The following is a 13554-nucleotide window of genomic DNA, read 5'->3' as shown; positions in this document are numbered from 1 at the left end:
CGGCGTCTATATCTGCCATCTGAGGTAACGGGCGCTTTAGAGCCCCTGACGGCCTATGAGACGTCTGGACAGGCACAAGCTGAGTAGCCGGCTGTCTCATGTCAACCACTGTCTTTTATACAGAGCTGACACTGTCACGTAATTCCTTCCAACAGTTCATCCACTCAGGTGTCGACCCCCTAGGGGGTGACATCACTATTACAGGCAATCTGCTCCGTCTCCACATCATTTTTCTCCTCATACATGTCGACACAAAAGTACCGACATACAGCACACACACAGGGAATGCTCTGATAGAGGACAGGACCCCACTAGCCCTTTGGGGAGACAGAGGGAGAGTTTGCCAGCACACACCAGAGCGCTATATATATACAGGGATAACCTTATATAAGTGTTTTTCCCCTTATAGCTGCTGTATAGTTAATACTGCGCCTAATTAGTGCCCCCCTCTCTTTTTTTAACCCTTTCTGTAGTGTAGTGACTGCAGGGGAGAGACAGGGAGCTTCCCTCCAACGGAGCTGTGAGGGAAAATGGCGCCAGTGTGCTGAGGAGATAGGCTCCGCCCCTTTTTCGCGGACTTTTCTCCTGCTTTTTTATGGATTCTGGCAGGGGTTAAATGCATCCATATAGCCCAGGAGCTATATGTGATGCATTTTTTTTTTTTGCCATCCAAGGTGTTTTTATTGCGTCTCAGGGCGCCCCCCCCCAGCGTCCTGCACCCTCAGTGACCGGAGTGTGAAGTGTGCTGAGAGCAATGGCGCACAGCTGCAGTGCTGTGCGCTACCTTGTTGAAGACAGGACGTCTTCTGCCGCCGATTTTCCGGACCTCTTCTGCCTTCTGGCTCTGTAAGGGGGCCGGCGGCGCGGCTCTGGGACCCATCCAGGCTTGGCCTGTGATCGTCCCTCTGGAGCTAATGTCCAGTAGCCTAAGAAGCCCAATCCACTCTGCACGCAGGTGAGTTCGCTTCTTCTCCCCTTAGTCCCTCGATGCAGTGAGCCTGTTGCCAGCAGGTCTCACTGAAAATAAAAAACCTAATCTAAAACTTTCACTAAGAAGCTCAGGAGAGCCCCTAGTGTGCACCCTTCTCGTTCGGGCACAGAGATCTAACTGAGGCTTGGAGGAGGGTCATAGGGGGAGGAGCCAGTGCACACCAGATAGTCCTAAAGCTTTCTTTAGATGTGCCCAGTCTCCTGCGGAGCCGCTATTCCCCATGGTCCTTACGGAGTCCCCAGCATCCACTTAGGACGTTAGAGAAACTATATTTATTCTTTTACAACCCCCATTTTTCCAGCTATTTTGTTATTTTCCTAAGGCGTCCTGGCCACACACAGACCAGCGAAGAAGAACGTAAACGGCTTGTACATGGGAAGACCCACGTGCTGGCGTTTTTTTTTTTACACTGGTTTGCAATTAGGCGAATCTGTGAAGAAATTAATGTGATTTCTCCTCACGGTTCAAGCATCTCACGGTCTGGACTGACAGCTCAGACTCCCCCCCCCCCCCCAGATCCGCATCGCCCTGACTGATGCACCTAAGAAATAATCGCATGTCAAACACAAGATATTTTATGTAATAAATTACAGGCAAAAAGTAATTTCAGTGTCATTTATCAGTATTATTATCAGTCTTGTTTCTCAGGATTAATCAACAATTTTTTATGCAATTTTTTTTTCTTTTTTAACTCCCTTCGCTTCACGTTGCAGTAATATCACAGTGTCCTTGTGCTATAAAGGGCATCTAGCGCTACAGGGGTTAAACTCTTTTTTTTATGAGAAAGCCGCGGAAACGGTGACACAATACATAAATGTCGAAGACAAGAAAAGAAAGCGGTCATTATCTTTTTTTTTTTTGCCATAAACCGACTTTAAATCTCAACACATTCTAGGGGGAAAAATAAAATCCTAATTTTGACACATCGCCGCTGCACGCCTGAGGATTGGGTGGGCCCCTCGCTGACAGTGGAGCCGAATATTAATAACTACGCCCTCACTCAGAATCTATGGGGTAATTACATTTACATTTTAATTTAGGAAAAATACATCTATTACGAGCCTCACTTATAAACAACAGTCTCGATTTCTAATTAATTAATAGGGTTATGATATATTTCTTGCTGGCTAGTGAACAGCACGAGGCACAGCAGAAAAGCCCCGGAAAAAGCTAAATCTGCACCAATTTTAACTGCAGGTATATTGCAGGTGGTTATAAAATGACTGGTCTCGTGAGAGGGTTGCCATGACTTCCTTTACCATTTTTATTATTCTGTTCGCTTGTAATGAGCGTCGTGAGAACAATCTGCTCTTTGGACAGAACTCACTAAACTGCCTTCTCCAAGTGCCCGTAAAAACCGCTGTAGGGTCTACAGAGAGAGCAAGAATCAGAAGAAGCCATCTGTGCAGTCTGCTCTGTGTACTTCGACAAAATGGCAGACAAACCTCTCTACTGGTTGGCGAGGCCCTAGGCCTGCTTCTGAAATATAATGCATGTTGATGTATTTGTATTTGTATACTGGCTCCCCTTCCCTTTCAGAATCCAATTCAAACTTCTCACACTCACAAAGCCCTCACCCACTTCTATCCCATTTACATCTCTGACCTTATCCCCCTTTACACCCCCACCCGTCCTCTTCCCTCTGTTAATGCACACAACCTCTCCTGGCTACTGATTACTTCCTCCCACTCCTACCTCCAAGATTTCTCACGTGCTGCTCCCTTTCTCTGGAATTCTCTACCTCTCCACCTCTCTACAAAACTTCAAATGGGCTCCAAACCCAGCCTAATCTCATCCTAACCCTCTGTTCCATGGTCACTGTCTACCCCATCTGTGGCACCCCTCTCTGTCTGCCCCTCCCCTTTAGAATGTAAGCTCTCACGAGCAGGGCCCTCAACCCTCATTTGCTTATGCTTCTCTTACTTAAACCATCTTCCTATATTGTCTTCAACTGTAAGTCACTGTTTTCCTGTCTTTGATTATTCGTTTATGTACGTTATATAATTGGGCGCTGTGGAGCCCTTGTGGCGCCATGTAAATAAAGGATAATAATAATAATTATATATATATATATATATATATCGCCACAAACCTCCAGTTATCTAGTATTACAAGAGAAAAAAAAGAGAGAGACAGATGTGAATGGCCAAATATTCTCTGTACAGCGCAGCGAAATAGGTGAGTGCTATACAAATAACTGGTAATAAATAATGTGTACTGTTTGGATAGAAAACACACACACACACACACACACACACACACACACACACACACACACACACACACTAAAGCAGAGATTGGAAACATGCGGCTCTTCGGTTATTGTGGAACTGCAAGTCCAAGCACGGTGATCAGGGGCTGGTAGGGCATGCTGGACTTTGTAGTTACATAACAGCTGTACAGATGAAAGGCTCCTGAGTCTGGGTATGCAAAGTATGTAGCAGCATTATTTTTCTTTACTTTCCTTTAACTACGCAAATTAAAACACTGGTAAAATAGAGACCGCACAAGCTACTGTTCTACAAATCTACATGTGTGTGCATGCGTGTAGCTGCGTGTCATTCTCTGAGTGGAGACTGTCCAGAGGCTACAGTAGGACAGCGCTACCCAGTGGCCAAGTCCTCGGGAAAATAGGCTTACGCGGTAACTCTGGTTACCGATGGTTTATTCATACAGCATGCTGATATAGAGAGGTAACGCTATTAGGGAGTATCATAATGGATTCTTCCAACGCTGGACACACTTGAGGTGAAAGTGACTGCAGAGCTAACACTCAGTTTCTGGAAGGTATCGGTTTATGTAGAACTTTGCATTTTATCAAGACGCGTACAAGATGGCACCTCGTACATAGGCACAGACACGGATTTGTTACCGCATCACGTCACTCACTGTATGGTTGAACTGCCATCGGGTGAGGATGGCCTGGCTGGGGTAGGCCCGGGACACCCAAAGGTGGTGGTGGGTCATCGTGGGCAGTGCCAGACTGCTGGAGCGCCAACTCAATCTCCTCATCGCTTAGTCCTACAAGGGAAGAAGAGACAAAAATTCAGATGAGCGGAGACAGGGTTCCAGACTGTCCATCGTCGCTGAGAGGAAAATATATAAAAATAAAATATAGCCCTCAATCTCTCTGCGCTGGGATATTGTCTGAGCTTTGATGTTTCTCATTCAATTTGCTTAATTTCTCAACAGTTTTATTACCGCAGTTCAGAGCCTGAGACACCACAAACACTCCCCTCGACATAACCCATCAGTAGCAAATGGAGCTCGTTTTCCTGTGCTGCCAGCGCCACTAACCCTTCCCTCGCCGACGCAACACGCCAGGCTGGGGCTTCTGAAGGAGCAGCGACGGTTAAAGGTTAGCGCCCCTCATTCAGCTCACGTAAAGCGCAATGAAAGCAGACAAAACAGACAAAACTAACCAAAGCTAATTATGTAAAGAGGCAGCTCGTTAAGGCACATTATTACTATGGGGAAAGAGAGGAAGTCTACATTTTATGACAAACGCAGAAATAAAAAGAAAATCAAAAGCACGCACAGTGATTATAAAAAGAGGGAACACTACCCAAAAAGAATACCAAACAGCACCGCCGGGAAACCGCCAGCAGCTGTGCCCACCTCGCGTGGGCATGGCGTCTCTGTCGCCCCACGCTGGACTTACCGTACATTACACAGATCCTCAATAGGACTGTACAACACCGGCCTAGGACGTCTGAGGACGCAGTAAACGCCGCCTGGCAAGGCATGCTGGGAATTTCAGTCCCCCAACACATTTTACAAAAGCCTATCCTAATAAAATGCACTTTATTATGTTATCTAAAGCTGCGTGACCGTATTTACAAACCCACCAATACTTTTCCCTGATCAGTTCCACCCAATTCGGCCTGGTCGCGTTGTGCCATCAATGAGCATACGAAAACCTGACGTAATAATTCTGCGCCATGGAAGACAGTATGTCCTACACACAGGACAACCACCATCGCTTTATACGATGACCCCCTCACATAATAACCAACGTCTCTTGTAAAACCCCAACTTCACTAATGCTGCAGCCAGGGCGTATCTGACCATAGACGCTGATGCGATAACTAAAGGACGATTGTTCCATATGTATCAAATATGGTAAGAAGCCAACGCGGTCGCCTCAGCTCGCCAGACCTGCGTATACGTGAGCCGCAGAACAAGACACCAGTGTCACCGACGATATAACTACTCGTCCCCACGACTAGGAGGATGACAAGAGGTTAACAAGAGCAGATCACCCGAAAGAGAAGGACGTTGCGGCGACGGCTGTTGGTATAAACTCCTCGCCCCGTTGTTTATCACCAGCCTGACTAATGCAGGGTGCTTTTTTTTTTGTGTGTTTTTTTTTTTGTTTCGAATAATCTAATGCAAATTAGACACACGCGTCTCCTAGTTGATTGCTATCTGAGTTGAATAATCTGCGAGACACTGAGGGGACACAAGGCAAGGACTCTGAGCGGAGGCGCGCAGTAACCAGCAACCTTAGAGATGACAACCGGCTGAGGATCCAACGACAACAGATTCTAATTTTGTAATATATGTTTGTGTGTGGGTGATGCAGAATGTAGGCAGCTTTATTACACCCATGGGGCCCGACCAGTTCCATATTATTATTATTATTATTTATATAGCGCCAGCATATACTGTTGTGCTTTTGCAAATATTTTAAATGCAGATTGCATCAACCAACACCAAGCTGACCGATCTGCCCTGGAGACGGAATGTGTGATCATTATAACACAAATATAAAAGTTACTTATACTGTATCTGCTGTATTGTTACATCCAGTCTCTACGATCCTTAAGCCGGACTGGGGCCATTACACCAGCTGTAGGCGTTGACCACTGGACCCTCCAGACTTCATAGAAATGGTGTCTGGGGGTCGCGACCTCTGAGCCTTAGGGACCGGAGAGCTAGCAGTAGAAGACGGAGGAGGACCTGTCTGTCAGAAGCATGGGAGGGGGATATAGAAGAAAAGTAAGGTCTTAATCCTCATAAATGGCGTTACTGTAATGGTCGCTATGAGTGCTGTACGCAGCAATAAGACGTCACCTGCACCAGACATAAAGTTATATGAATATTAGGTATAATATGTCTTTATACTATGCCAAATGATGTCACTGCAACTTCCCATGCATGACTGGCAACACCGGATGAAATTGTTTAGGGAAATAGAAATAAATGTAATGTTTCGTGTTCCGGATTTATTTATTCCTATCATATTAGATTACAGAAAGCGGCGCGGTCGTTTATGATGCATAACTACGACACAATTGCTCTTTGGGCACAGATTCATTTTGCTCCAACACGCAAAAAATATAAAAAAAATTCCAACTAGATTTATTGCAAAATTGTCGGATTTCCTGTAACATGAAAAGTCGACAGAGATTGAGGGGGGAATTCAATTAGCCGCGGTAAAAACTGAGACTTTATCGTGACCCGTGAGAAGCCCTTATTGTACGCAAAAAATGATCGCAATAGTTCTTTAGAGGATTACTGCAAATTTCCTTTCACCAACTCTGAGCAGGTGATTTACTAATCCCTATTTTTAGGTAAAAAAATGTCGGGATTTGGTTCAAAACCCCTGGGACACCCCCTGCATGACTAATTAGGCACTTAGACGTTTTTAATTATTTTTAATTGGCCAATAATGACATTACATTTTTGGGGTCAAAAATTGCAAAATGATGGAAATTGGGGTACAAGGTATGGACAAGTATATTGGGGTGCTTTATGAGTGGGACAAGTGTTTTTAGGCTTGCAGGTGGGAGAAATCCTTGTTTTTTTTTATACTTTTGGAGAGTGGCTTAAAATGACTCATTCAGTATACTAATACCCATTTTGAAGAACCCCAACTTTAATTTGAGCACTTACTTTGTTGGAAAACACTTGCGTTCTATACAAAAAAAATTGCGTTTAAAAAAAATAATGCATATAACGGCCATTTGACCCAATTTAAGTACCCCAAATCTTTTTATTATGACCACTAACATATCTCTAGTTTTGACGGGAAGAATCATCGCAGGAATGCCATTGTGGCGATTTTACAGTAGGACAGGTAGAATCGCGAGAGCGCACAAACCAGAGATGAGACAATTTTCGTGGTCATTTTTGGTGATACCGGTGGAAAATTAATGCGTTATCGCAGCTAACTGAGTTCCCAGAGTCTCATCCCATATCTCTAAAGGTACTCACTCAGGTGGTGGGGAACACACGTTTCTAGGCGAACTTCAACCAATGTAATACTATGTGACGTTACAAAGCCCGTATCACAATGACCTGAAGCAGGCAGTATTTTAGGAGAAAAAGACAATACTTAAAAAGGGGCGGAGATGTGTAGACCCTTTTACACGCCCTCTTCATGACTGCCAATGGTTATAGTTGGGGCCTGGTTCCAAAGCCCAAATATAATGTTCCAATACTTTTGAAGGCGGCGATCAACAGCAATGGGTGCCCCTTCTGTTATCGTGCCGCAAGGCGAATACAAGCAATGCAATAAATGTGGTACAAGAACAATTCCTGCTCAACGGATACATATTTATATGTCTGCTATCAGTATTTGTCTGGGGTAATGTAAAATATATCAGGCTTAATGCAACCGGAAACATTTAATGTAATTAATATATTACTTCTCTAGCTGGAACAAATCAGGGCGCTGAAAGTTTGGCAAAGTCTCGCAACACCCGGCCACTATAGGACCACATGGCTGCGCACAATAGAGACACCCATAAAAAAAAAAGCATCGTAAGGGCCAATGAAGAGAGATGATGTGATAATAACTGAGTGGTAGCGCGTATTGCTCCAGCCCCCGAAATTGCCTACACTAGGTATCTCAGTGACGCCCCCCCGGTACAAGGTGGGTAGGCAGCACAGAATACAGAACAGCCCACATATAAATCTTATGATGGAACCACATCATTGTATAGCCCCACCGTCTGCTGTACAATGACCCGGAGGCGGGGCCACAAAGTGGGCAGGTCCGGGAGTCTGATCTTTTCTCTCGGGAGTCCGGGACGGCTCTGAAATTCAAGTGTCTTGTTCCAGGACAGTAGGTATTTCATATATATATCTACTATGTAATCCTACAGGACTGTGCGGCTGAGCAGCTGCGGCCCCGTACACAGATACTGCGCAAAACTATGCAAATGGCTCAGCCGGCAGATAGACGCAGAGCCATCGTAGATACTTCAATAACAGTCCTTCTGAGTGATCACGCAGAATGGCCGCGTGTACCGAGACCTTTGATGCATACTGGTTCGCAGATGCAGGCCGCGGCACACCCTGAAAACGCCCACGACACCTCTCCATTACATCCCCCAAATGGTTCCTTTCTGTCAATCACTTTGCAAATGAATCCTCACTGTGAGCGAATACGTTAATGGACTTTGATACATGCGCAGTCGTCCAATGATCGCCCAGATGCGAAAACATCAGCTTCACGCACAACACTGAGGCCTCACTGCCACTAAATAGGAAACTATGTTACATTGGCCATAACAGCAATGCCGGGATCTTATGCTAGCCGCCGTGGCTAAACCGTATTATCACCAAACAGCCTTTTATATCCACAGAGCGGAAGGAGGTGGTACTGCACAGGATGAGCAGACTGGACCTGTCGGGAAAGGCCTGAATGGCAGTACTCTCAGTGGAAGTGTGAAAAGAGGAGGAGAGAGGGAGAAAAGAACGGAAGATATTGGGAAAAGAGAGAGAAAAGAGAAGAGACAGAAAAAAGAGGGAGGGGAAAGAAAAGAGGGGAAGAGAAAAGAGGGGAAGAGACATAGAAGATGGGGAAGAGATTGGTAAAAGAGGAGAAAAGACAGATAAAAGAGGGAAAGAAAAGGGTGAGAGAAAAGAGGGAGAGAGAGAGAAAAGAGGGGAAGAGACAGAGAAGATGGGGAAGAGATTGGTAAAAGGGTGAGAGAGAAAAGTGGGGAAGAGACAAAGAAAAGAGGGAAGGGAGAGAAAAGAGGGAGAGATAGAAGAGGAGAGAGAGAGAGAGAAGAAGGGAATAGATTGGGAGAAAGGGGGGTGAACGGAGAAAAGACAAGACTGAAGAAATTGGGAAAAGAGGGAGAAGGGGGGAGAGGGAGAAAAAAGAGGGAAAGAGTGAGAAAAGAGGGGAGGAGGAGGGATAAAGAGGGATCGAGAAAAATGGGGGAAGACAGAGAAAAGATGTAGTGGAGGGAAAAGTGGGAAGAGCGAGAAAGGGAAAGATAGAGAAAAGATTGGAATAGAGAAAATTTGGGAGGAGGATCAGGGAAAGATATAAAAAAAGGAGGACAGAAAAGAGCAATAAAGTGAGAAAGAAACAAGGGGATACGGTCATTAAGTCGACTCAACTTAGGTCGACAGTCATTAGATCGACCACTGAAGGTCGACATGAGCATAAGGTTGACAGGTCAAGAGGTCAAAAGGTCGACATGAGTTTTTCCATTTTTTGGATTTTTCCATACTTTACGATCCACGTGGACTACGACTGGAACGGTAACCTGTGCCGAGTGAAGCAGTAGGGGAGCGAGGCACCCTGCACGAAGAATAGCGAGTGAACCAAGCCATGCGAGGGGACACGGTGCACTAATTGGGGTTCCCAGTCACTTTACGAAGAAAACTACACCATAAAAAGTTTAAAAAAACCTCATGTCGATATTTTCACCTGTCGACCTAGTACACGTCGACCTTCAGTGGTCGACCTAAGTTGAGTCGACCCAATCACCCATACCCGAAACAAGAGAGAAAGAGAAACAGGAGAAAGAGGGTGAGAGAGAGAGTTCCAAGGTAAAAACGATAACAGTAGGAGGAGAGCTAGAAAGATGGAAAGTTAGGGGGAGGAAAAAGGGGGAATAAAGAGATGGGAGGAAGTGTACAGGGAACCAAAATACACACACACACACACACACACACACACACACACACACACACACACACACACACACACACATATACAAGGATGGGGTGTTGGTCATCATTTACTTTGGGTAGTAGCTCAGACAATGGGAACCATTAGATCTGTCATTTGCCAGTTTCATGACTTTTGGGTCAGCCTCACTGATTTTACCATCAGTCGTATCAGGGACCCGGCCAGATGTCAGTGGTCTTTAATTACAGTATTTGTTGGGTCCAAAACCCTTTATGTCTTCCCACTGCACTGCCGCGAGGACTACAGGTCACACGCTCTACCGTATATATATCTGTACACATGTTGGCCAATGAACTGCACTGCACGCCGTATACCAGTCGCCCGGCCGCAGAACACGCCATGTGCCGGACATGGGCCTATTTAACGCCTGCGCTGCTCTAGGTCCCCAGGCAGCCTCTAGATCCATGTGCCACAGGCAGGTGTGGTAGTGAGGGGGTTAAGGTTGAGTTGGGAGAGCACGCAGGGCGAGAGAGCCGTTAAAAGTCCTCTGCTGACCCTTAAGACCCCTATTTCCCAGAGCCCTGTATAAAATTGAATTTTTTAAACATAAATTACACGTAATGACGACACAGTAAAAACTAACAGTAATGGAAAGCTGTGCTGTATTTCATTAGGCCAGCGTATTCTGTGCTACCTGATACAGACGGCTCTTGTTTATGAGTTAGTGTGTTAGCAGATGTGGATAGAGGCATTCTCCTCGACCTTGCTCTTCTCATTGGGGCATGAAATTACGATGCCAGCACCTTCATATTACAGCCATAAATACTGTAAACTGCAAATTTAAGCCAACGGCTCCTATTGTCTCTGAACATAAAGCTGATCGGTATTTATTTAAAAGGGGCGAGGGAAAAATATTATATATCACATTGTTTATGGGTTTTACACCCCTCCCCCTTGCAGAACAGCACAGCAGGCTGTGTACATACCAGCGCGTATGTGTTACAAAATAATACAAATATATACATCCATACACACACATATATATTCAAATGGACATTTGGGTGGCTAATTTTGAGGACGCTTTTGCGCCATCCTGAAGTCTGAGCTTACTTATTATATACGCTAGGTCCCGGGGTAATTTATTACCATAAACATAAGGTAATTAAGGGATGATGGATTAAAATGTTATCCTAGATTTGTCCCATGGACCAAAAAGATCATTCCCATTGCGTATCATGTATTCCATCATTACAGTAAAAACATCTAGAGAGTTACATGGACATAGGGGTCTATTTATTAAGCCTGGGAGAGAGATAAAGTAACAGCCAATCAGCTCCTAGCTGCCATGTTACAGGCTGTGTTTGAAAAAATAGGATTTTGATTACCTACCGGTAAATCCTTTTCTCGTAGTCCATAAAGGATGCTGGGGTCCATATTAGTACCATGGGGTATAGACAGGTCCACCAGGAGCCATTGGCATTTTAAGAGTTTAACAGTGTGGGCTGGCTCCTCCCTCTATGCCCCTCCTACCAGACTCAGTCTAGAAACTGTGCCCGAGGAGACGACATACTTCGAGAGAAGGATTATACACAGATAGTGGCGAGATTCATACCAGCTCACACAACAAGGCAAATCCGGCCAACATGCCGGATAAACTCAGCAACAGCTGAAACAGTAAATAACGCAGAACTTACCTAGGAACCAGGCAGTACCGAACGAAATAACCACTGCAGGAAAACAAAGCGCTGGGCGGGCGCCCAGCATTCTCTACGCACTACGAGAAAAGGATTTACCGGCAGGTACCAAAATCCTATTTTCTCTTATGTCCTAGAGGATGCTGGGGTCCACATTAGTACCATGGGGATGTACCAAAGCACCCAGAACGGGAGGGAGAGCGCGGAGGCTCCTGCAAAACTGCTTGACCAAACTTGAGGTCATCAGAGGCCAAAGTATAAAACTTGTAAAATGTAGCAAACGTGTTCGACCCAGATCAAGTAGCTGCTCGGGCAAAGCTTCAAAGCCGAGACACCCCGGGCAGCCGCCCAGGAAGACCCCACCTTACGAGTAGAGTGGGCCTTAACAGATTTTGGACACGGCAATCCTGCCGTAGAATACGCATGCTGGATGGTGAACCTGATCCAGCGTGAAATCGACTGCTTAGAACAGGCATGTCCAAACTGCGGCCCTCCAGCTGTTGTGAAACTACATATCCCAACATGCCCTGACACAGTTCTGCTGTCAGAGAATGCTAAAGCTGTGTCAGGGCATGCTGGGATGTGTAGTTTCTCAACAGCTGGAGGGCCTCAGTTTGGACATGCCTGGCTTAGAAGCAGGACACCCAATTTTCTTGGGATCATAGAGAACAAACAGAGAGTCAAATTTTCTATGACGATCCGTCCTCTTCACATAAATCTTCAAAGCCCTCACAACATCCAAGGCCTTTGAAGCAATTGAGGAGTCAGTAGCCACTGGCACCACAATAGGTTGGTTGATATGAAAAGCTGACACAACCTTAGGAAGGAACTGTGGACGAGTCCTGAGTTCCACCCTATCTTCATGGAAGACCAGATAGGGACTTTTACAGGATAAAGCCCCCATTTCCGACACACGTCGAGCAGAAGCTAAGGCCAACAAAGTGAACGCCTTCCACGTGAGAAATTTGGTTTCAGCCTCCTGTAGAGGCTCAAACCAATCCGATTGCAGGAACTGTAACACCACATCAAGATCCCAGGGTGCCGTTGGCGCCACAAAGGTAGGCTGGATGTGCAGAACCCCTTTCAAAAAGGTCTGAACCTCAGGGAGGACAGCCAATTGTTTTTGGAAGAAACTGAATAAAGCTGAGATCTGGACCTTGTTGGAGCCCAATCTCAGGCCCATATCAACACCTGCTTGCAGGAAAAGGAGAAAACGTCCAAGTTGAAACTCCACCACAGGAAATTTCTTGGATTCACACCAAGACACACATTTTTTCCAAATTCGATGGTAATGTTTAGACATTACCCCCTTCCTAGCCTGTATCAGGGTAGGAATAACCTCGTTCGGAATACCCTTCCGAGCTAAGATCTGGCGCTCAACCGCCATGCCATCAAACGTAGCCGTGGAAAGTCTTGATAAGCGAACGGCCCTTGCAGTAGAAGATCCTCTCGAAGAGGTAGGGGCCTTGGATCTTCCAGCAGTAGATTCAGCAGATCCGCGTACCAAGCCCTCCTTGGCCAGTCTGGAGTAATGAGGATCGACAGAACCTTTGTTCTTTTTATAAGTTGTAGAACTTTTTGAATTAGAGGAAATGGAGGGAACACATACACTGATGTGAACACCCACGGAGTTACTAGTGCGTCCACCGCCACTGCCTGTGGGTCTCTCGACCTGGAACAGTACCTCCGCAGCTTCTTGTTGAGGCGGGAGGCCATCATGTCTATGTGAGGAACCCCCACCAACCGGTTACCTCCTCGAACACCTCCGGGTGGAGGCCCCACTCTCTTGGATGGAGGTTGTGTCTGCTGAGGAAGTCTGCTTCCCAGTTGTCTACTCCCGGAATGAAGATTGCTGACATTGCTACCGCGTGCCTTTCTGCCCAGAGGAGGATTCTTGTCACCTCTGACATTGCAACCTTGCTCTTCGTTCCGCCTTGTTGGTTTATGTAGGCCACTGTGGTCACGTTGTCCGACTGCACCTGAACAGC

At 45.9% G+C, this 13554-nt stretch overlaps 1 protein-coding gene across 1 annotated transcript in view; it reads right to left on the bottom strand.

The window, feature by feature from the left end:
- PEX14 (peroxisomal biogenesis factor 14) overlaps nucleotides 1–13554 on the bottom strand; it is a 322018-nt gene that overhangs the window by 60979 nt on the left and 247485 nt on the right. The window contains exon 4 of the mRNA XM_063943860.1: nucleotides 3881–4012. Coding sequence (XP_063799930.1) covers nucleotides 3881–4012 — 132 coding nt within the window. The remainder of the gene's footprint in view (nucleotides 1–3880; nucleotides 4013–13554) is intronic.

Source organism: Pseudophryne corroboree, chromosome 10 (genome assembly GCF_028390025.1).
Source record: "Pseudophryne corroboree isolate aPseCor3 chromosome 10, aPseCor3.hap2, whole genome shotgun sequence".
Classification (NCBI taxonomy): domain Eukaryota; kingdom Metazoa; phylum Chordata; class Amphibia; order Anura; family Myobatrachidae; genus Pseudophryne; species Pseudophryne corroboree.
This window is presented reverse-complemented; position numbering and strand designations above follow the sequence as displayed.